This window comes from Mobula birostris, chromosome 7 (assembly GCF_030028105.1).
Source record: "Mobula birostris isolate sMobBir1 chromosome 7, sMobBir1.hap1, whole genome shotgun sequence".
Lineage (NCBI taxonomy): Eukaryota > Metazoa > Chordata > Chondrichthyes > Myliobatiformes > Myliobatidae > Mobula > Mobula birostris.
The window spans coordinates 128,324,824-128,347,922 of NC_092376.1; the positions used below are offsets into that span (position 1 = coordinate 128,324,824).

Genomic DNA, 23,099 nt, shown 5'->3' on the forward strand with positions numbered 1-23,099 from the left:
TGGCATGCACTGTGAAACCACACAGAAGAAGCTCCTGTGTGAAAAAGACCTTACATTAGAGAAAGTGCTAAACATCTCAAGATCATCAGAAATAGCTGCACGAGGTGCTTCCGAGATACAACAAAAATCTATGGAATATGCTACAAATAAAATGTCACTGAATAGAAATGAAGGAAGGAAATGTTACAGTTGTTGAGAACAGGTCACATGACACTGATGATTGTTGGTTTAAAGATAAAGAATGCAAAAACTGTGGCAAACAGGGCCACATTGGCAGACTATGCAAAGCTAGTAAAAAGCAGAAAAAGGGCAAAATACAGAGAAACAAGAAACCCCAACAATGTGCACAAAATGAAAGAAAACAATGCTGATGAAAACTACTCAGTCAAAAGTGAATTGTCTTGTCTGCAACTTCACAGCGTGAAAGACACAGATGACCGAAGAGTAATATGGATCACTCCACAAGTGGCAGGCGTGAGACTGAAAATAGAGTTGGACACAGGCTCAGCTTTAACAGTAATCTCTGTACACGACTACAATCGACTGTTTTCTCACATACCTCTGAAACGAACTAAACTACTGCTAAAGACTTACACAGGACAGAAAGTGCGTCCCAAAGGTAAAATTAAAGTGACAGTGACTTACGGAGACAAAACACAGCAGCTGAACCTCTATGTACTGAAAAATGGAGGACCACTGTCGTTGGGATGTGAATGGCTCAGGAAAATCCAGTTGGATTGGCACACCATCAAGGCACTAGATGTGTCAACAAAGGAGGGCAGCTTGGCCGGGAAGATGTCCGCAGCTCTCCTCTCACCCATTGTCGACTATTACAACGACAAGGAGGAGCTAGACAGCGTCGATGATGAGGACGAACACAGTATCCGTGGCCGCGACTCGGGTGAAGATACAGAGTATGCAAGGGAGACAGATATTGCCAATAAGCAGGATGATGAAGACCACCTGGAAATAAAAGAGCAGATGTACCAGGAGAAATTGACATCTCTCAAAAGACAGCTACAGCAGTTACAGGAAGGCACTTTGCAGGAGTATCAGAAAAGGATGAAGAAACTAGATCAACAATACAAGGAAAGGAAGTGAAAAGGAATTATATTAGACAGAAGAAAGAAGCAGAGAGAGCGCAGGAGCCCCCACATCAGACCGGCCTGAGCTGCAACCACCTGACGCAGCCTGTCAACTCCATGAGTGAGGCCGAGACAGAGCAGCAACCCGAACAGCAGCAGCAGCAGCCACCAGACAAACCCAAATCCCCCAGGGAGAAGAAAGTCATCGCAACAAAAGTTCTTGGAACAGTAAAGTGGTTCAACGTACGAAATGGATATGGATTCATCAACAAGAATGGTACAAAGGAAGATGTGTTTGTACATCAGACTGCTATAAAAAAGAATAACCCACGGAAATACCGCCGCATGTTGGAGACAGTGAAACTGTGGAGTTTGACGTAGTGGGACGCGAAAAGGGTGCAGAAGCAGCAAACGTAACTGGTCCTGGAGGAGTTCCAGTCCAAGGAAGCCAATATGCCGTGGACAGAAATTGTTATCGTCACTACAACCCTCGCCGCTGAGGTCCACCACTTAATTACCAACAGAACATTGGAGGTGGAGAGAAAGGAGATGGAGCAAAGAAAGCAACAGATGGAGAAAACCAAGATTATCAAAATCAGCAACATCGCCCTCCTTACAGAAGACAGCTTTACCCACTTTACTTTGTTTGTCGTCGCTATGGTCACCACCCTACAATATAGCGACCAGCCTCAGGGAGAAATTGCTGAGGGTGGTGAAATAAATGAAAAGCAGGTTGCTGGGGGAGAAGGTAAACCTCACAGAGGACAATATCAATTCCATTCAAACAGAACAGCTTTCGCACAAGGTAAATCTTGAACCAATCATTTCCTCCATTGAGAATCATACACTTAATCCTTTGCAGGAAAGTTCCTTTTGCACGTACATATTTTGAATCCTCAGCCAATGGTCTTGTTTTGCACAAAGAAGATGGGAAACAGCATCAAAACAGAAGCGAATTCTGGCAACAAACTGTAAGGTTTCTATTGTTGTATTTTCACACTTGTGCTGAATGTGCATCTGAAGGAATTCTCCCTCTTGAGCCAGACAGATAACCCTGCAGGTCATCCTTAATATCAGCAAAACTGTACTTTAACAGCTGCTTAAGAAGGATGGAACGAACAACAGGATTTCGATCAACTGTGAAATCAGATGGTGATAGATTACTGATAAAGTACTGATCTTTCTGTGAGTCATTCGATTGCCCTGACTTTTGAATAACTAGCAGAGACAGCAGATCACCAACCACTTCTTTTGTTGGTGGCAAGTCACCTTTGAAGCAGACCATGTAAACTCCCTATGCTCAGAGGTCAACTTTCATGACCCTTTATATGGAAATCTGTATTAAAACAAACAAGTTTATTGACAGCCGTTACCCAGAGGGGCAGAGAAGAGCCCCTCCAGAGACTTGAGTTATAATTATGATAATTATTATTATTACATTACCTTATTATAATTTGATATTGTTAAGTTACTGTAAATAATTGGTAAGCGTTTGTATGTTAGGGGAATGTCAACTCAGACGATGTTAGGCACGTGGCCAAGTGGTTAAGGTGTTCGTCTAGTGATCTGAAGGTCGCTAGTTCGAGCCTCAGCTGTGGCGGCGTGTTTGTGTCCTTCAGCAAGGCACTTAACCACACATTGCTCTAGTGTCTGTGCGAGGAGTGGTGCCCCACACAGACTTTCAATCTGCGCCTTGTAAGGCATGAAAATAACCGACGCAGGCTGTATGTTAAGGGTACACATATTGTTATACATACGTAGTGCCCCGAGTAAAAAAACAGTTGGTACACTATTAAAATAAAAGGAGAGGAGTGTACCATATAACCTACTGTATAATATAGGACTACTTTATGTTGTACTAATACATCCTATTGAGCATGCGCTAGGCACGTATGGATCTGTATATATGTGTGTTCAGTTCGGTTTTAGTCAGCAAAGAGCTCTGTTGATTTAGCTCCCATCTCCAGCGTTTTTATTAATGATATTGTTGTGTAAACCGGCCACGTACACAACAAGTATGTTATTTATATCAGGGGTCCCCCACGGTTTTTGCACTGCGGACCGGTTTATTATTGACAATATTCTTGCAGACCGGCCGACCGGTGGGGGGGGCGGGGTGCGGGGGTAGGGTTGCCAATGGACAAGAGTAGCAGTCAAATACGTTGTGTTTACCCAGAGAAAGACGTCAATGACCATGAAGCCTTGCGCGGGCACCAGTAGCATGCGTGACCTGCGCATGCGTGTACCTGCCGATTTTTTTCTGCAAATTGTTTTTGGCAATTCTGTTCGGGGGGGGAGGTGTTAATCACGACCGGAATATAGGTGATAAGTGGCTAATAAACTCAATTTTGTTTCTAAAAGGGCTTATCTAACAAATTTAATATTAAACACACAGCACATATTTTCCTCGCATGAATATAGTGATAAGTCAATTATCAGGGGTGGACAGGGGAGCTTGAAGTAAGTGTTGAATGAACTTCCAGTAGAAGTGGTAGAGGCAGGTTCGATATTATTATTTAAAGAAAAATTGGATAGGTATATAGACAGGAAAGGAATGGAGGGTTATGGGCTGAGTGCAGGTCGGTGGGACTAGGTGAGAGGAGCGTTCGGCATGGACTAGAAGGGGAGAGGTGGCCTGTTTCCGTGCTGTAATTGTTATATGGTTGTATAAATCAATAGCATCATAACATTTTAAGTAACGTTTGGATATTAAACACACAGCACATATTTCCCCGTATGAATATATAAAATAATTGCAACACAGCAATATCGCTGAATCAGTGGGAGCCCTGGGCTTGTTTCCCTGCAATGAGACAGTCCCATCGAGGTGTGATGGGAGACAGCGATACTCGAAGGGGGTTCCTTATGTCCAGTCTATTCCGCAATTTAGTTTTTGTTGCATTCATTGCAGAGGTATGTTGGAAATGGAAGCAATGTTTTCAGTGCTTTCGTGGCTATCTCAGGATATTTAGCCTTGACTTTGATCCAGAATGCCAACAGAGATGTTATGTCAAACATACTTTTCAGCCTGCCGTCATTTGCAAGCGTGAGGAGTTGATCTCCTTCCCGTGCTGACATGGATGACATGCGAGTAATGACCGCACGTGCGTTCAAGCTCAACAGTGGGTGAGACGGAATGAGGAAAGGTGCAGCTGACTCATATCGCCAAATCATATAGTTTCCTTGTGGTCCAGTAGCGCATGCTTAGCGGCCTGGTGGTTGGGGTCCGCTGATTTATATGCCTGGGCAATTCAACCTGCTTCCATTGCTGATTTATTCCTACCAAATAAGAAATAATGTAAGAATGACTGACAGAAGTTAATGAGTACAAGGAATGAGCTGCCAGAGGAGGTGGTAGAGGCATGTACAGGTATGGTTTTGAGGGATATGTGCCAAATGCTGGGAAATGGGTTTATCATAGATACAGTAGATAGGCACATTGGTTGCATGGATGAGTTGAGCTGAAGAGCATGTTTCCTTATTATATATATAACTCCATGAATTCTGTTGTCTCTTACATTGATTTCATATAGTTTTGTTACAGTTTCTTGTCTGATAAGTAAGATCTTAATCAGCATTAGTTTACCTAACAAATACTAATGCAATTTCTGCTATGTTTCGATTCAGTAATCTGATATTTCTTAAAACACATTTGGGTCACATTTATTAAAGCAAAGGATGAATAATATTATGTTTCACTTATTTTAAGTTCTCCACTGTAATTTTGGCAATAGTCGGACATACAGTTCCTTATTACACATCACAAAGAAATCATCTTAGAAAGAATGACATTTGGGTCCTACATTAGAAATGACATAAGAATGACATTTGGGAAGAAAAGTGTAGCAGAAAATTAGGCTAAGATTAAAAGGGAATTTAAAAATATTGCATACATTTCTAAACCCGTTTCTAGGGTAAAATACGTAGGGATGCAAACATAGGAACTATTTTGTTCCAGCTCAAAAAATTAAGAGGGATTAGAGTTTGAACTTTGGGAATGGTCCTCTTCAATATTTTGGCAAGGATATCCTTTAATGCTTAAAACATGCTCTCTGGTGACAACATGCAAAGAATCAGAACTGGTGTTGCTGGAGGCTTCAGAGAGAGTTTTTGATATTGGATAACGCACAATGTGTTGGAAGTTTTAGAAATGGGAATCAGAATCAGTTTTAATATGACTGGCATATGTCGAACAGTACAGTGCAATACATAATAAAAACACTATAAATTACAATAACAAATATATATTAAATCAAATAAGCAGTGCAAAAAGAGAGGCGGGGGGTAAAGTGAGGTAGTGTACATTAGGTTCATTGTCCATTCAGTAATCTGATGGCAGAGATGAAGAAGCTGATCCTGAAACCCTGAGTGTCTTTTTTCACTCTCCTGTATGTCCTTGAGGGGGGCAAGGAGAAGAGGGCCTTCCTGGGTGATGGGGGTCCTTAATGATGGATGCTAGCTCTTTGAGGCATCCCCTTTTGAAGATGTCCTCAATGCTGGGGAGGGTAGCACCCATGATGGAGCTGGGTGAGTTTGCTACTTTCTGCAGCTTTTATTCAATCCTGTGCAGTGGCCCCTCCATACCAGATGGTGATGCAACCAGTTAGAATGCTCTCCAGGGTACATCTGTAGAAATTTGCATGAGTCTTTCCAAATGGCATTCCAAATCTCCTCAAACTTCTAGTGAAATATAGCTGCTGTTGTGCTTTCTTTGTAATTGCAGCAATATGTTGAACTCAGTATAGAACTTTAGAGATGTTGGCATTCCGGAGCTTGAAACCGCTCAATGAAGACCGCTGATCCCTCAGTGAAGACTGCTGTATTCTCTGAACTTCCCCTTCCTGAAGCTCACAATGAATCCTTGGTCTTCCTGAAGTTGAGTACAAGGGTTTTGCTGCGACTCCACTCAACCAGCGCTGCAGCTGTATTTAGCTTCACAGTCATAAGTATAAAGAGAGTAGAGCAGGGGGCTAAGCACGCACCCTTGTGGTGCACGTATGCTGATAGAGATTGGGGAGGAGATGTTGTTGTCTATTTGAACTGACTGTGGTCTGCAAGTAAGGGAATTGAGGATCCATTTGCACAATGATGTATTAATGCCTGGGCCTTGGAGCTTATTGATTAGTTTTGAGTGGATGATAGTGTTGAATGCGGAGCTGTAGTCAGTGAAGAGCATCCTGATGTATGCACCTTAACTGTTAAGATGTTCCAGGGTTGAGCGAAGAGCCAATGAAATGACATCTACTGTTGACCTGTTGAGACAGGAGACAAATTGGTGCAGATCCAAGTCACTCCTCAAGCATATGTTTCATCACCAACCTCTCAAAGCACTTTATCACAGTGGATGTAAGCGGTACTGGGCAATAGTTATTGAGCCAGGTTACCATTATCCTCTTGGGCACTGGTGTGATTGAAGCCTGCTTGAAGCAGATGGGTATCTCAGACTGCCAAAGTGAGAGGTTTAAGGATATCAATAAACACTCCAGCCAGATGATTAGCACAGATCTTCAGAACTTGGCAGGTCACCATCTAGCCCAAATGCACATAGTGTTGCTTATCATTTTTAAGCTTATGTTTGTAATTTTTGGAACAGTGTTTATGCATGGGGAGTCATGCCTCACAAGTTTGATTGAATTCCTTGAGGAGGTAATGAAGAAGATTCATGAGGGTGGGTGAGGGCTGTTAATATTGTATATGTGAATTTTTACAAAGCCTTTGACATTAATCCACATGGTTGGCTGGTCTGCAAGTTTAGATTGAATGGGATCCAAGGTGAGCTCGCCAATTGGCCACAAAATTGGCTTGGTGGAAGGAGATAGGAGGTGGTAACGAGGGTTGTTATTCAGATTGGAGTCCTGTGACTTGTATTGTGCTGTAAGGATTGTTTCTGGGACCACTGTTGTCATCTATCTTACTTCTGTCTGTTTGGATGGCAATGTTGTTAACCTGGTTTGTAAGTTTGTAACTGACATCAAAGTTGGATTTTGATGAACTGCGGAAGTGACCAAGGATTGGCAGATGGAAATTAACATGGACAAGTGTGAGGTGTTATAGATTGGTACCAAGTGAGGGTTTAACTTGTGCAGTTAATGATAGGGGCCTGGACAGTGTTGTAGAACAGAGGGTAAGAATACAGGTACATAGTCCCTGAAAGTGTAGAGGGTGGTGAAGAAGGCATTTGGATGCTCGCCATTCTGTCAGGGCTTTGAGTGCAGGAGTCGGGACTTTATGCTGCAATGATACATGTTGTTGGTCAGACTACACTTGAGAATATTCTGTGCAGTTCTGTTTGTCCATCAGTAGGAAAGATCCCATTAAGCTGGAAAGTGTGCAGAAGGAATTCACAAGGATGTTCCAGGATTAGGGGGCTTGAGTCATAAGAAGGATCTAGATAGCTGGAACATTTTCCTTGAAAAGTAAGAGCCTGAGTGGTGATATTGTAAGGGCATAGATAAGGTCATTTTCTTTTTCACAGGTTTTGGGAATCTAAAACTAAAGGATGTAGGTTTAAGGTGAAAGGAGAACGAATGAAAGAGGACTTAAAGGGAAACATTTTACATAGATGATGACTGCCAGAATAGAGCCATCGAACTGGGTACCATTAAAAGACATGTGGACAGGTACGTGGTAAGGAAGTGTTAGAGGATTGTAAGTCAAATGCATGAACAAGTTGGCCTTTTGCCATACTGTAGAACTCCCTGACTTCATATCATCTTCTGAATTTTTACAAGCATTTTAAACCTGTGCTTGGAGAATGAATTCATAAATGTCTTCACTTTGAGCCAAGACTCAGCTGTTGAGTAAAGCACTGAATTGTCAGTTGATAATAAGCATATGTCTGTGCATCTGCTAATTAGAAACACCACCGGTATTTTCAGTAGATCTTCTTATTTTATTTGGAACAGGTTTTGTAGTGCTGGCCCCTTCTTTCATTGTTGCTTCAGGCCTTTTGGAAGCGGACACATTTACTGTGCGCCCTTGCAACAGAATACTGGACCCATACAAATATCCTCTTGTCTCAGTGAAGACTTTAAGTTGTAATGTTAGAAGAAGCATTCAGTTCTGATGATTCATTTAACCTCGGAAGGATACAGTGGCATATTTTGGAGCTATCATGGACAATGATGAGATTGTTCCTTTCCCAAATGAAGACAACTTTTATTACTCTTTTTGTGGGTAGTTGTGAGATTGTTTTCTTCCCAGATGATGACAACTCCTGTGCGTCAAGTTGTAGAATTCAGGATAGTTGAACAATCCTGGCATCTGGAACCAATCTTGAAATTTCAGTGACGAGCTTTATAGACTCCAAAGCACCCTGTTAAATTTGGTGCCATGCTCTGGGTGGACCTCTTACATAGATTCTGTCAGATTTTAGGCTGCTCGTCAAGGCTCCTTTTCAAAAACAATAGTTTATATTTGATACTAATCTAATGCTCTTCATAATTTAAATTGATTTTGCTGCTCAACTACTGTTCCTTCCTTTCATTTTATTTTATTTCTTCTCCTATTTTCTCCCAGGCTGTTTATTTTTCTGATCTTTGTTTCCTTCTTTAACACTTGAAGTGAGATTTTTAACTGCTGGCCAGAAAGCCAGATTTATAGGAGTCACCTGCCCTCAGGTTTTTTGGGCAGTCTGGTTGGTATTATATCTGGGCATCTGGGTGGGCAGCAGGCCACATGCTCTGAGGATGCCTTTGGAACTTGGGTAAGTTACAATGTGAGGATGAAAAAGGCTAAATTCCCAGATACACAAAATACTCTGCAGATGCTGGGGTCAAAGCAACACTCACAACACGCAGGTCGGGCAGCATCCGTGGAAACGATGAGTCGACGTTTCAGGCTGGAATCCTTCATCTGGACTGTAGAGCAGGGGTCCCCAACCTTTATCGCACTGCGGACCGGTTTCATATTGACAATATTCTTGCGGACCAGCCGACGGGGTGGGGGGGAGGTAGGGTTGCCAATGAACAAGAGTAGCAGTCAAATACGCTGGGTTTACCCCGAGAAAGACTACAATGACCATGAAGCCTTGCGCGGGCACCAGTGCGCATGTGTGATTTGGCATGCGTGTATGATTTTTTTCTACAAATCATTTTTGGCGATTCTGTTTGGGGGGGGAGGGGGGTGTTAATCACAACCGGAATATTGGTGATAAGTGGCTAATACACTCAATTTCCTTTCTAAAAGGGTTTATCTAACGAATTTAATATTAAACACACAGCGCTTATTTTCCTTGCATGAATATAGTGATAAGTCAATTATCAGCGGTGGACAGGGGAGCTTGAAGTAAGTGTTGAACGAACTTCCAGTAGAAGTGGTAGAGGCAGGTTCGATATTATCATTCAAAGAAAAATTGGATAGGTATATGGACAGGAAAGAAATGGAGGGTTGTGGGCTGAGTGCAGGTCGGTGGGACTAGGTGAGAGTAGCGTTCAGCACGGACTAGAAGGGGAGAGATGGCCTGTTTCCGTGCTGTAATTGTTATATGGTTATATAAGTCAATAGCATCATAACATTTTAAGTAACGTTTGGATATTAAACACGCAGCACATATTTTTCCTGTATGAACATATAAAATCATTGCAACACCAATATCGCTGAATCAGTGGGAGCCCTGGGCTTGTTTCCCTGCAACAACACGGTCCTATCGAAGGGTGATGGGAGACAGCGATAGTCGAACGAGGTTCCTTATGTCCAGTCTGTTCCGCAGTTTAGTTTTTGTTGCGTTCATTGCAGAGATATGTTGGAAATGGAAGCAATGTTTTCGGTGCTTTCGTGGCTATCTCAGGATTTTTAGCCTTCACTTTGATCCAGAATGCCGGCAGAGATGTTATGTAAAACATACTTTCCAGCTCGCCGTCATTTCCAAGCTCGAGGAGTTGATCTCCTTCCCGCACTGAAATGGATGACGCGCGGGTAATGACCTCGCATGCGTAATGGCTCAACAGTGGCTGTGACAGGGAATGGGGGAAGGTGCAGCTGACTCCTATCGCCAAATCATATGGCTTCCTCGTGGCCTGGTAGTGCATGCTTTGCGGCCCGGTACCGGTCCATGGCCCGGTGGTTGGGGACCGCTGCTGTACAGGGAAGGGGCAGAGGCCCTATAAAGATGGTGGGGGGAGGGTGGGAAGGAGAAGGCTGGTAGGTGCCAGGTGAAAAACCAGTAAGGGGAAAGATAAAGGGGTGGGGGAGGGGAAGCAGGGAGGTGATAGGCAGGAAAGGTGAAGAAGGAATAGGGGGAAAACACAATGGGTAGAAGAAGGAGGCGGAACCGTGAGGGAGGTGATAGGCAGCTGGGGGAGGGGGCAGAGTGACATAGGGATAGGGGAAGGGAGGGGGAGGGAATTGCCGGAAGTTGGCGAACTCTATGTTCATACCAAGGGGCTCGAGACTACCTAGACGGTATATGAGGTGTTGCTGCTCCAACCTGAGTTTAACCTCATCATGGCAGTAGAGGAGGCCATGTACGGACATATCCGAATGGGAATGGGAAGCAGAGTTGAAGTGGGTGGCAACCGGGAGATCATGTCTGTAGTGGTGGACGGTTTATCAATGGTTCCATTGTTAAAATTGTACCCATTCTCAATATATGAAGAAGCCATTTAAATAGAAGTGAATGTCACAGCTCCCCTGCTTTAGAATATATTGGACAGAATGTACACTTTAATGCTGATTTTTGAATAAACTCGTCTTTAGAGAACTTGTGGGAGAGTATTGGCTGAATTTCAAATGGTGAGGCCATAATATGGATGATGGCCAGAGGTGACAAGACAACCTCTGAACAGGAAAATAGTGATTATAACCCTTTGACAGTTGGTTCAGCCAGGCTCTATGTAAACATAGAGAACAGGCCTTCATCCTATTTCAAGGCGCACTGTAACTGGAGATTGATTTCAACAATTGCAGAAAATCAGCCTTTCCAGTTTATATTAGAATTGGACATTTCTGATGAAAAGTCTGTAATGTTAATTCACTTCTTTTTTGCTCTCCATAAATCTGCCTCTGCTTTATTTTGTTCTTTTGTTCTTTCTGCTTTTTGCTTTTTCTCGTCTTCTTTTTATATTTCCATCAGACAAAGAAGCTGCAATTCATAAACCTTTATGATGCGCTCAGCTGGCTCCATCACCACTCTTCATTTGGTCTCCCTTGGCCACACATTCCTTTTGTTCTTTCCATCTCTCTTCCTTCTCTGGAATTTAAGACCTATTTGTTTTCTGAGCTTTCTGATTCTGAGTGAAGTCATTGACCTGAAGTAATTGTTTCTCCATTTACACACACAGGCTGACTTGCTGAGTATTGGCAGCAATTCTTATTTTAGATTTTTCAGCATTCAAGTTTTGGTACTGGTATTGGTATTGGTTTATTATTATTACATGTACCAAGATAGAGTGAAAAGCTTCTCTTGCAGAATGTTAATATAGATCAAACCATTACTTAGTGTGTCAAACTAGAATAAGGTAAAACAACAACAATGCAGAATAGAGTGTTAAAACTCCCATAAAAGTGCAGTGCAAGTAAACAGTTAAGTGCAAGATCAAAACAATGTAGATTGCAAGGCCAAGAGTCCATTTTAAATACAAGAGTCAAATAACAGTGGTTTAGAAGCTATCCTTGAGCCTGGTGGTATGCGCTTTCAGACTTTTGTGTGGGGAGAAGAGAGAATGTCTGGGGTGTGTGGGATCTTTGATTTTGCTAGCTTCTTTTCTGAGAGAGTGAGAGCTGTAGACAGAATCCATAGAGGGGAGGCTGGTTCTTGTGATGTACTGAGCTGTGTCCACAACTCTACCATTTCCAAGTGCAGCTGACTTGACAAGCCATTATGCATTCAGACAGAATGCTTTATATAGTGCATCAATAAAAGTTGGTAAGAGTTTCAGGGGCATTCCGAATTTCTTTAGTCTCATGAGGAAATAGAGGCTTTGGTGTTGCTTTCTTGCCCGTGACATCAGTGTGGTTAGTACAATACTGGTTTCAGATTTTGCTTCTCTTTGATTCTGTTCCTTGTTTGCACACTTCTCCAAATCACATCTACATGAGGGTCAAATGGATCAACAAACATTTATCACTGTAACCACAACCTCTGCCATTTACATCCGTCTCATCTCTCGATCTCTTTTGTGCCCAACACCTTTCCCCATTTCTACATAATAATACATGTTATATTCTGAGGAAAGGTTAACATTTCAAAATGTTAAGATTGTTTCTTCCTCCATTGATGTTGACTAACTTGTTGAGTATTTCCAGCATTTTATGTTTATACTTTTAATCACCAAAATGGAAGATTTTGAGAGGCAATTACTTGCTTGATTTGAACACCTTCTTTTGATAATTTTCCACTAGAATTGGATTTAAAATTCTATCTGCTATAATCCTTTGTTTAAAAACTCAATTTCTTTGTGTCTTTCCTGTCTCCTGTTCTAAGTGAAATATGACTACAGTAATATTTCTTTGATCAGCCTAGCAAACAAACTCTTAACTAAAGGGAAGAAAGTTCTCCAGTATATCTGTGTTGACAAATATTTAATGTCTTAATGGTTGTAAATGGAAATAAATAAAATATCTGTGTATATTGAAACTGGTCATGGTTAAGTGGTGAATTGACATGTAGTAATGTGGAAAATATTCCCGCACTGGAAGTAAGAGGAATTATATTGATAATGCGATCCAGTGAAAGATTTAGTTTGAGCAATACAGATGAGTTAAACAACATGTCTGGTCATACTGAGTTTTAAGCTAATTGGTGCTTTATCCACAGAAAGCTTCCCGTTCAATATGTTTTTAAGTAAATAGATTTACCAATTCTTTTTGCAAGTGCTTGATCTTGTACTCCCTGTTGTGTATTCCAGATGCAGCTGCTGGATACGTTCCCAGTGGAAGGAGGCCAGAAGGATCCCAAGCAGCGTTATATTCCTTTCCTGCCAGGTAAAATGACATAGTTGTCCATTCCTTTCCTCCCGTCGTCCTGCTCCTGTAATTTCCATACTTCAGACCCTAATGGTGGAATTGGAAGATGTTTATGTGTGAAACTCGGAATGTAACCCACTGGAGCACAGTGGATTTTGGTTGTAAGATGTTAAAATTATCTTTATGGCATCAGTGCAATGATTATGTGTCTGGAAAAGAGTCGCTCCTAATTTCCCTTTGCAAAGCGCATCTGAGGTTAAATGTGCTGTTGACGTGATCCACAAACAAAGATATGGCATGTTTGAAAGACATTCATCTAGCTATTCTTGATGAGTTGTAGTGGAAGAGAATTAACAATGGTTTTTCAATTACTGGACTTTGAAAGGGAAGAAAAACAATGCCTGCTGAGTGTGTGTTTGTATCCGTGTGCCCAGAAATGGCTGTATTCCTCAGCGATGTCATTTATGTCAGGTAGTAGGGAAGCCAAATCGGGTCCTGCCAAAAGCGCCCCTTCGACTGATATCCGCTTTCAGGGAACCTTTTTCCCGAGTCATTGTGGATTTTGTCGGTCCCCTGCCCAGAACTGCGAGTGGATGAGAGTATGTGATGACTATGATGTGCGCCGCCACCAGGTTTCCGGAGGATGTGCCCCTGGCAAGCATGAAGGCGCCCGCCGTGGTAAAGGCGTGTGTGAAATTTTTCACTACAGTGGGGCTGCCCAGGGAAATCCAGTCAGATCAGGGGAGTGTCTTCACATCTCACACCTTCCGACGGATGTTGGATGAGATGGGAGCACAGCAGATTTTGGCCTCCGCGTACCACCCTGAGTCACAAGGGGCGTTGGAACGATTCCACGCCACCTTAAAGACAATGATTAAAATTTACTGTCAAGAAAACGCTAGGAGCTGGGATGATGCTTTGCCCCTCCTGCTATTTGCCGTGAGGGACACGGTTCAAGAGTCATTGGGGTTCAGCCCATTCAAGCTCGTCTTTGGTCATCGGCCCAGAGGACCCTTGACCTTACTAAAAGAGCAATGGTCCAGCCCGGCAGTTCAAGTTAATGTGATTGATTATGTTTTAAAATTTCGTGAGAGGCTGGAAAGGATCTGTGACCTTGCCAAAGAAAATCTGCAACACTCCCAGACTAAAATGAAAAAATGGTATGATAGGCGTGCCCGCGAAAAAGAGTTCCAAGTGGGCGATCGGGTCTTAGTTCTGTTCCCAGTGGTAGCCAACCCCCTTCAGGCGAGATTCCACGGTCCGTACAAGGTAACTAAAAAGATAGACCCTTTGAACTATGTTATCGAAACGCCGGACAGGCGTAAACCCACACAGTTGGTACACATTAACATGTTAAAAGCCTACCACGATCAGAAAGAAAACCCGGTTGGTGTTATCACGGAAATTACTGAGACTGGGGTGTCGAATGAGACGGGAAAAACCCATCTTGAAAAGATGAATATGGTGCCGACCCGATTGGAGAACTCTATTGTTCTGGCTAATCTTGCTGACAAGGTCTCTCACCTAACCCCCGAACAAAGCAGGCCATTGATAAAGTTAATTAAACGGCACACAGATGTACGTCCCGATGCCCCGAGGCGATGCAAAGGGACGGTGCATGATGTTGTGGTCATCTCAGACCAGCCTATTAAACAGCACCCCTATAGGGTGAACTTGGAGAAGGGCAAACTAGTGGAGAAAGAGATTGAGTACATGCTAGCCACAGATATTATTAGGCCATCCAAGTCGGAATGGGCGTCCCCCTGCGTGGTTGTCCTGAAAGCCGATGGGGGCATCCGATTCTGTATAGATTACAGAAAGGTGAACGCCATCACAAAAACTGATGCTTACCCCATCCCAAGGGTAGACGATTGCATCGATAAAGTGGGGAGAGCTACGTACATCACCAAGGTCGATTTGCTGAAAGGATACTGGTGTGTCCCTTTAACCGACGAGGCTAGAGAAATCTCGGCATTTGTCACCCCCTCCGGTTTATACGAGTATAATGTTCTACCTTTTGGCATGAAAAACGCCCCAGGAACCTTCCAGAGAATGATTAATTCAGTAATAAAGGGAGTCAGGAACACAGAAGCATATATTGATGATTTAGTGGTCTGGAGTGACACGTGGGAGGAGCACATTGTGGCGGTGGGGGAGCTATTTAAACGGCTGTCTGAAGCCAGCCTGACAGTGAACCTCGCGAAAAGTGAGTTCGGCCACGCGAAGGTCACTTATCTGGGATCTATGGTAGGACAGGGGCAGCTGGCTCCGATGCAGACTAAGGTGCGGGCTATCTCGGAGGTCCCCACCCCGACAGACAAGAGAGCCCTGAGAAGGTTCTTGGGGATGGTGGGGTACTACAGGAAGTTTTGCAAAAACTTTGCGGATACTACTCTCCCTCTCACTAAGCTTTTGCCAAAGAATGCGAAGTTTGTGTGGGACGACCTTTGTCAACAAGCCTTTGAGAGTCTGAAGGCGATTCTGTGTCACCATCCTGTGCTAAATGCGCCTGATTTTTCAAAACCCTTCTCCCTAGCAACAGATGCTAGCGACGAAGCTGCCGGGGCGGTGCTGTTGCGGACAGACAAAGAGGGGTTTGAGCACCCAGTCGCTTAGTTTTCTAAGAAATTTAATACCCATCAGAGGAACTATTCCACTGTGGAAAAGGAGCTACTGACCATCATACTAGCATTACAACATTTTGAAGTTTATATTTGCCCGGCACGGAAACCACTGGTAATTTACACTGACCACAACCCATTAGTGTTTTTGGCCACTATGAAAGATAAAAACAAAAGATTGCTAAGTTGGAGTCTGGTGCTACAGGAATTTGATATAAAAATTAGACATATAAAAGGCATGGAGAATGTGATCGCTGACCGTCTGTCAAGGTGCTGACAACTTCAAATTCTCTGTATTAGCCAAATAACTGATAAAGATGTATATTTGTGTGTATCAAATAATGTACTCATGTTTGTAATTTTTACCTCGGTAAAAATCCTTAAAGGGGGGAAGTGTGATGAGAATACACATAAATTAAGATGTTTGCTGGCCTGGGCTAGCATCAGTGGCATCAGCAGTTGGTCTGCCACCTGTCCTCAGGGGAAGGAGAGATAAGGAACAATGAAGCAGCATCTGAAGATGTGTAATGAAGGGACGGGAGAGAGAGCTGTCTGGAGCGGCTCCCCCTTTGAACCCTGAACTGTTTGAAGTGATGGACAGGCGATACCCCAGCAGGGGGATAAAAGGGGACAGGTTCGCTAAGGCAGGACACACACGACACTCGAGGTAACGAGACCCTGGAAGCGGTGCGCCTCTCACGAGTCGGTGGGAAGCTCTTCGACGGCTGATCGGGGGATCAGCCTTAAACGCACAGGGTGGAAAGGTACGATCAGCGGGAACCCGGTGTGTGTCCACCCTCGCTTGGGTGCCGGGTTCACTGCAGAGGATCGACCGCATCTGGAGGAGGGGTCACAGTCGGTGACCTCAGGTGACATCACAAAGGACCCGCCCGAAAGCTGCTTGTGAGTAATATCGCCGGTCTGTGAGTGGAAGCCGTTCTGAATGATCAGTCGTTCTCGTTCTCTCTCTCCCTCCCCCCATGTTGTCCATCACCATGGCAACGATTACTGCGAACTGAACTAAATTGGACTGAGCTTTGTGTCACTTTGAAATTGGTCATTTACCCCTAGACAACGATAGAGCTTGATTGATGCTGTTATCTTAATTCTGTGCACATGTGTGTTTATCATTGCTGAACTGTTGCATTTATTATCCTTTCGATTACTGTGTTGCTTGTTTCTTTAATAAAACTTTCTTAGTTCTAGTAATCCAGACTCCAACTGAGTGATCCATTTCTGCTGGTTTGGCAACCCAGTTACGGGGTACATAACACCTGATATGCAATTACTGTATCCCACTGATTCTGCGAAACATGATTACAATTGGAAAATGGACTCCAATTCAACAGTCTGTATTGTAAAGAGTACTGAGCCCCTGCGCCTACCATGCTGTTGAACAAAATAGCCATAGAGGAATTCTAGCTATTTGGTATTATAATTGTGCACAAAGATTGATAACTGAGCATGTGTGATATGATAAGACTGGAACTGATTAGAACCAGGAGGAAGACAGCATTTTTTTTCCCTCTGGTTCCTTGTTTGAAAGTTCAGCTTCCAAACTTGTATTTCTTTTAATTTAATGAAGTCTCTTCCACTTTCAGCTCAATGCTGTCTCAACTTATTATTTTAGAATTGTATTTTCAGTTTTCTCAGCCTGGAAGAGTCATTTTCTTTGGCCGCAGAATAAAAGGGTGGTTGAAAATTTTGCAGTTCCAATAGCACAGTTCCTTAGCAGACTGAAAATGGAAGCTTTGTTAGACCTCCAGTTCCAACCAAATACTTAACCCTAAGGTTTGGTTCTGACCTCAGCTGGAAAGGGCACCTTGCTGAAAGAAGCACCAGGGTCACATAATTCTGCTGCTTGGAGCTGCCCCCTTTGTGCTTGAATATTGAAAAAAAAGTCCAGTTATAGTATAAGTGCTTTGTGTAAAGAATAACATGCTATCTGCAAATGTAAAGCTTAAGATAGGTCTCTGTAGCCCTTTTGGTTGTCTGATTGTTATGTGCAGAATTGCAAATCTGTACAGTTGAACGGTATACTTTGGTCACTGGTTGTGTAGGGTTTGCAATTTGATTCTCTAATGATTATGCCAGAATCTGAGCTGAATATGTGGCAGAGCTTTTCCCACCATTTCCCATTTTACAACTGAAGGGCAGTAAAGATGAGAGTAGCATTGAAACTTGCTAAATATTGTTTCCTTTGGTGGTGATTCTTTGCATCATTTACCTACTTTCATCCTGTTTGAGCAATGTTATTAATATTTACTAAGCATTACATTATTAAATAGAGGCTTGAAATTGTATAATATGTGAATGGTGCTGTGCACTGGACCTATGCTAATTCTTTACAAGTGTGCCATGACAGGTTTCAGAAACTTCAGTACAGCTACATGCAATGCAACCCTTTGCTGAAGCAGGAACTTGTGAAGAGCTCCCGTCCTCTGAGAACTGCAGCTTAGGTTGTGGCCAGAGTTGGAATGAATGGTTGCAGCTGTTTGTTCCAGCCAGGCCTCACTGCATAATGACCACATAATGTGGAGTCCGTCCTCCAAGAGGACCACAACATCATCATGAACTGGAGGCTTGGGTGCCTCAGTGACCTGGAGAACTATGTTGCTTTGGCTCTTGGTAGGGTCACACACATGAAACAGATCAAAGAATAGAGGACCGACTAAGAGTGGTCCACTGGTCTTCTAGGGTTTGGGGGTGGTGTAACAGGCAGTAAGTAAGTAAGTAATGTGTAGTCAGTGGTAGTGTTCAAACAGGGTTCTCCTATTCCCAACAATGAAGGGGACTTACTCTGTCCATTGAACTATTTGGCTCAACAGTGATGATTCCATTCATGGCTTCAGCAGCAGATGCTCTGACTGTGGCTCAGGCCATGACTAGTTCTTCAGTTTGGACACAAGAATGGCTTATTAAAGTCAGCCATTCCAGTCATGGTGCAGACAGTTTCTTCAACATGCATCTACATTCTAGTCTTGAGGCACCGACAGCTAATACTAATTGCACACCATTGGACACCTATTATGCACATTAAGTGCCTATTGTATTTTGCAACTGATATTTTGCTTTAAGGCAGTCTTGTAAGGCTGTGTGGTTGAACTTCGGAGTCAATATTTATATTGAAACTTGCAAATAAGTTAATGTTTAAACCTTTCCCTGTCAATTATACAGCCAGCTATCATCAACCAACCTTGAAAGTGACAGCCAGAGTCCCAGAACTGATTTCACATATAACTGCCTCCGTTGAAAGCTTCAGAATTCCACACCTATCACTGGATTGATTGGTAAATGAAGTTGTCCTGCTGTCACCTTCGAATTCTAGAATGCCAAATGGCATAATGGCTTTGAGGTGGATTGAAAATATTGTCCTGTAAATGCATTCTTGGTACATTGGGTCACTGGTCTGTAACATATTGCTCTAGTACGTTCAGGTCACTTGCTTTCAGTGACCTGCAGAATGTTCAACATACTCCTTGTTTATATAACACACAATTCACTGTATCTGCTTTCAGGAATGGGGCTTTGCTACTGACTTGCTGCTTCCGCATTTACTTCCTGCATTTTATCACATCTACATGGTGCTAATGGGTCAGCTTTGTATTTTGTTCGCAGATCCTAGTGTAGCAGTGGCAGATGAAGTCAGGAGACAAAAGAACCAAAATGGAAATTCAGCCGAATATGAAATTTAAATGAACAGGGACAAATTAAAGGAAATGTCGCAATTAAATGATTGAATTCCTAAAGGCTGCTAGTTCTGTAAAAAGCCATTTCTCAGCACAGTTTTAATTCTAGCTAAAGCAGCATGAAATTCAAGCCAGGAAAGCTAAAAAAAATAAATCTGAATTTGCAGACCCAGACTGACAGATGTGTAGTTCTGCATCAAAGGGAACATTTAATAGTCGTTGAATTAATGCTGCTTGAAGTAAATAGAAAAAAAGTTTTGTTTTGTTGCCTCTCCATCCACCATTTTAGAAGGAGGTACAAGTATACATAACTTTAATAGGAAAGTGTGGTACTAGTTCTTCCAACTCTACTAAGCATGTTGGTGACAGCAAAGGATCCATAATTTGTGCTATGCCTGTTCAGAATGTATAGATTTTGAGAGGCAGGTACAAGGTTTATATCAATATGAATGATGCTGTCTTGGCAGCTGTGCTAATTCAGATTTCTGGTATTTCCATACTGTACTATTGCGACTGTGATCAAAGTCACGGGAGAGACACTGGAAATGTGGATGTTGTTGTGTATTTAATATTTCAGTAATACTTGAAAAATCTTTGCATGCAGTTGTTTGATTAAGCATTCTTAGTCATTTAAATATGTTTGTAATTTATTACAGGTTATATGTATAAATACGTGAATTGCATATGTCATGTGCATGCCTTGCTTAAAGTACACATGAATTTAGACGCATATTTCAGACTCCCGTGTCTTCCTTTGAATTAGTTTAATGTTTTGAAGTTACAAAACATAACATTAGTGATGAGGTATTTTTAAAAAAAAATGCAAGACAGATATGGACCTGTTGAAACACAGCAGGAAGTTCAAATTAAAAAAAACAGCAAATAACGGTGAGTAAAAAAGGCAGAAATGGCTGGCTACATTGGAAGGGTTGACACAACAGATAACTGGATTTTATATATTGAGCTAGTTGAACAGTATTTCTAAGAAAATTAAATGGCCAATGAGAAATGAATACCAATTTTTCTGAATGTGTTGTCTTTAAAGGCATACAATTTGTTTCAAAGTTCAATTGCTCCAACCAAACCAGCAGAAGTGAGCTATGCTGATGTTGTCAAAGTAATGCAGGAACATTTAGAACTAAAGCCATTGTTGATTGCAGAAAACTTTAGGTTTCATAAGTGAAGGGGGAGTCCATTTCCTATGTGGCTGAATTGAAGAGATTATCTGAGCATTGTCAGTTCAATAATAGGCTTAAAGATGTCCTCAGATATTTTTTGGTGTCTGGAATCTTGCAAGAAAACATTCAAAAACAGCTCCTAAGTGAAGCACAATGCACATTTAAAAGAGCAGTTGAAATCACTGTTTCAATGGAAACTGCAGACAGAGACACAGTTGCAGTCAGGAATGAAAGTGAGCATGAACAAAATTGCAGCATCTAAACAGGAACCAGTCTGGCCAAACAAATTGTGTACTGTTGTTGCGGGGGCAAACATTCACCAAGCAAATGCAGGTTTAAAGGAGAAACTTGCAGAAAATATAACAAAGTAGGACACATACAAAGAGTATATCAGGCTGACAAAAATAAATGGCATGCACAGGGAAGAGAGAAAGCTAAAAAGCACTAATCTGCATGTTGTTGATGAAAACATATGATAATGATGAGGGTGATACAGGAGTGCATAGCCTTGAGATTTACAATGTGAAAACTAACAAAAGACATGTGGTGTGGTTTGCACCAGAAGTGAACACCAAATTAATTAAAATGGAATTGGACATTGGCTCATCTGTTTCAGTCATTCCACAAAATGAGTTGAACAGCCTTTCAGAGATACCTAACAAAAGCCTGTAGATATCCAACTAAGAACTGATATTGAAGAAATGCTAACTCCTGTGGAAGTGACATTCGTAACCATGAAATACAACAACCAACAAGCAACATTGAGCTGGTATGTGGTAAAAACAGAAGGACCAGCATTGTGAAGGTGTGATTGGCTGAGATAAGTACAACTTGATTGGGGGATCCATCTGCCATTTACATGCCATATCCCCTACAATAAGGTCAACTGGAAGGTACTGGATGATGCCACAATTGTATCCATGCCAAACACCATGAACAGTTGCCCAACAGAGGACAAACAGGTTACTCACTGCACAGTATGGGCAATTTAGATTGACCCATTAGCAGTAGTAGTAGTATTAGTATTAGTAGGCAGCTGTTGATCCCAGGGGATCATGGGTTTGTGCCTCTGGTGGACTGTGTCCTCTCCATGGCACAAGCCTGGGCGGGAAAATTTGAAGGACCAGCAGTTGCTCATGCAGCGGGTTCCCCCTCTCCACGTCACCGATGTAGGGCAAAAGAAGGGCAAACGTCAATACAGCTTAGCACCAAAGTCGTCGCAGAGGTTGCCTGAGTGAGGTTGTAAACAACATGAAACTGTTTTAGGGACCCCGTCTCCGGATTTCTTCCTCAGGGTTTACTTCTGAAGTCTTTCCCATGGGTGGTTATGGCTGCAAGACAACGGTGGTTTAAAATCAAAGTTTTCCTTCTCCTAGGCAGGCTGCCGTCCAAGGCTGATGAGTCCCACCTGTCTGAAATTGACCCATTAACCTACCAATATTCACATCTTTAGGAGGAAATGTGTGGTGTCAGGGTGAAATAGCAAGACATCCAGCCCAGTCTACATTGTCAATGCCAGGATTGAATCTGGGTTGTTGGTGCTGAGGCTGTGCTGCTGACTCTGCATGTGACATTTTTATACATTGTTCCTTCCTTTGTCTGTTCCACAAGATTTAATTTCTGTCTCGATTGGAAGCATTAGATCTTGGAAAACAAAACAAAGTAATGTCTTTCTTTTGGCAAGACAATGGATTCCAGTTAATTGAGACACATTAGGACCGGCACATTTTGTTCATTTAAGTGGCTGTCCATTAGACGGTTTTATCGAGTAGTTAAAAAGGTATAAAAAGGACAAACTACCATTTAGCAGAGTGACAAATTATATATTTAAATGAAATACATATCAAATTAGAACAGTATCAATACTACTACAGTACTATAAAACTGTGTATTAGTTCCAAATATTTATCAACAGAGGAGCTTCCAGCAAATGCTATTATATTCTTTTAATTGACTATAAATGAACAAAATCAGAATCAGGCATGTGTCAGGAAATTTGTTAACTTAACAGCAGCAGTTCAATGCAATACATAATATAGAAGAAAAAATAAAATAGTAATGATAAATAATTAAGTAAATCAATTACAGCATACATATATTGAATAGATTAAAAATTGTGGAAAAAAAAACAGAAATAATATACTGTATATTAAAAAAGTGAGGTAGTGTTCTTGAGTTCAATGTCCATTTAGGAATCGGATGGCAGAGGGGAAGAAGCTGTTCCTGAATCGCTGAGTGTGTGGCTTCAGGCTTCTGTACCTCCTACCTGGTGGTAACAGTGAGAAAGAGGCATGCCCTGGGTGCTGGAGGCCCTTAATAATGGATGCTGCCTTTCTGAGACACCGCTCGTTGAAGATGTCTGTGTATTTTGTAGGCTAGTACCCAAGATGGAGCGGACTATGACTATAATGACTATGACTATGACTAAATTTACAACCCTCTGCAGCTTCTTTCGGTCTTATGCTTAGCACAGACATTTAGTGTAGGTAATGAACTATCTTCATACAATCTTTTGATGATTGCATCTCCAAATCTTCATTTTCATTGTAACATTCCAGATGATTGTTGAAACCTTCGTAGTCCCTAACTTGATGAAGTAGTGAAATTCATTTTATTTTCACT

General features: G+C 42.2%; 1 protein-coding gene and 1 pseudogene across 6 annotated transcripts in view; both read left to right on the forward strand.

Moving 5' to 3' along the window:
* The window catches only part of sh3pxd2b (SH3 and PX domains 2B), a 318,737-nt gene that overhangs the window by 76,718 nt on the left and 218,920 nt on the right, over positions 1-23,099 (forward strand). For all 6 annotated transcript variants that reach the window (XM_072263727.1, XM_072263730.1, XM_072263725.1 and 3 more), the window contains exon 3: positions 12,932-13,007. In XM_072263727.1, coding sequence (XP_072119828.1) covers positions 12,932-13,007 — 76 coding nt within the window. The remainder of the gene's footprint in view (positions 1-12,931; positions 13,008-23,099) is intronic.
* On the forward strand, positions 1,143-3,141 carry LOC140200813 (Y-box-binding protein 1-like; annotated as a pseudogene).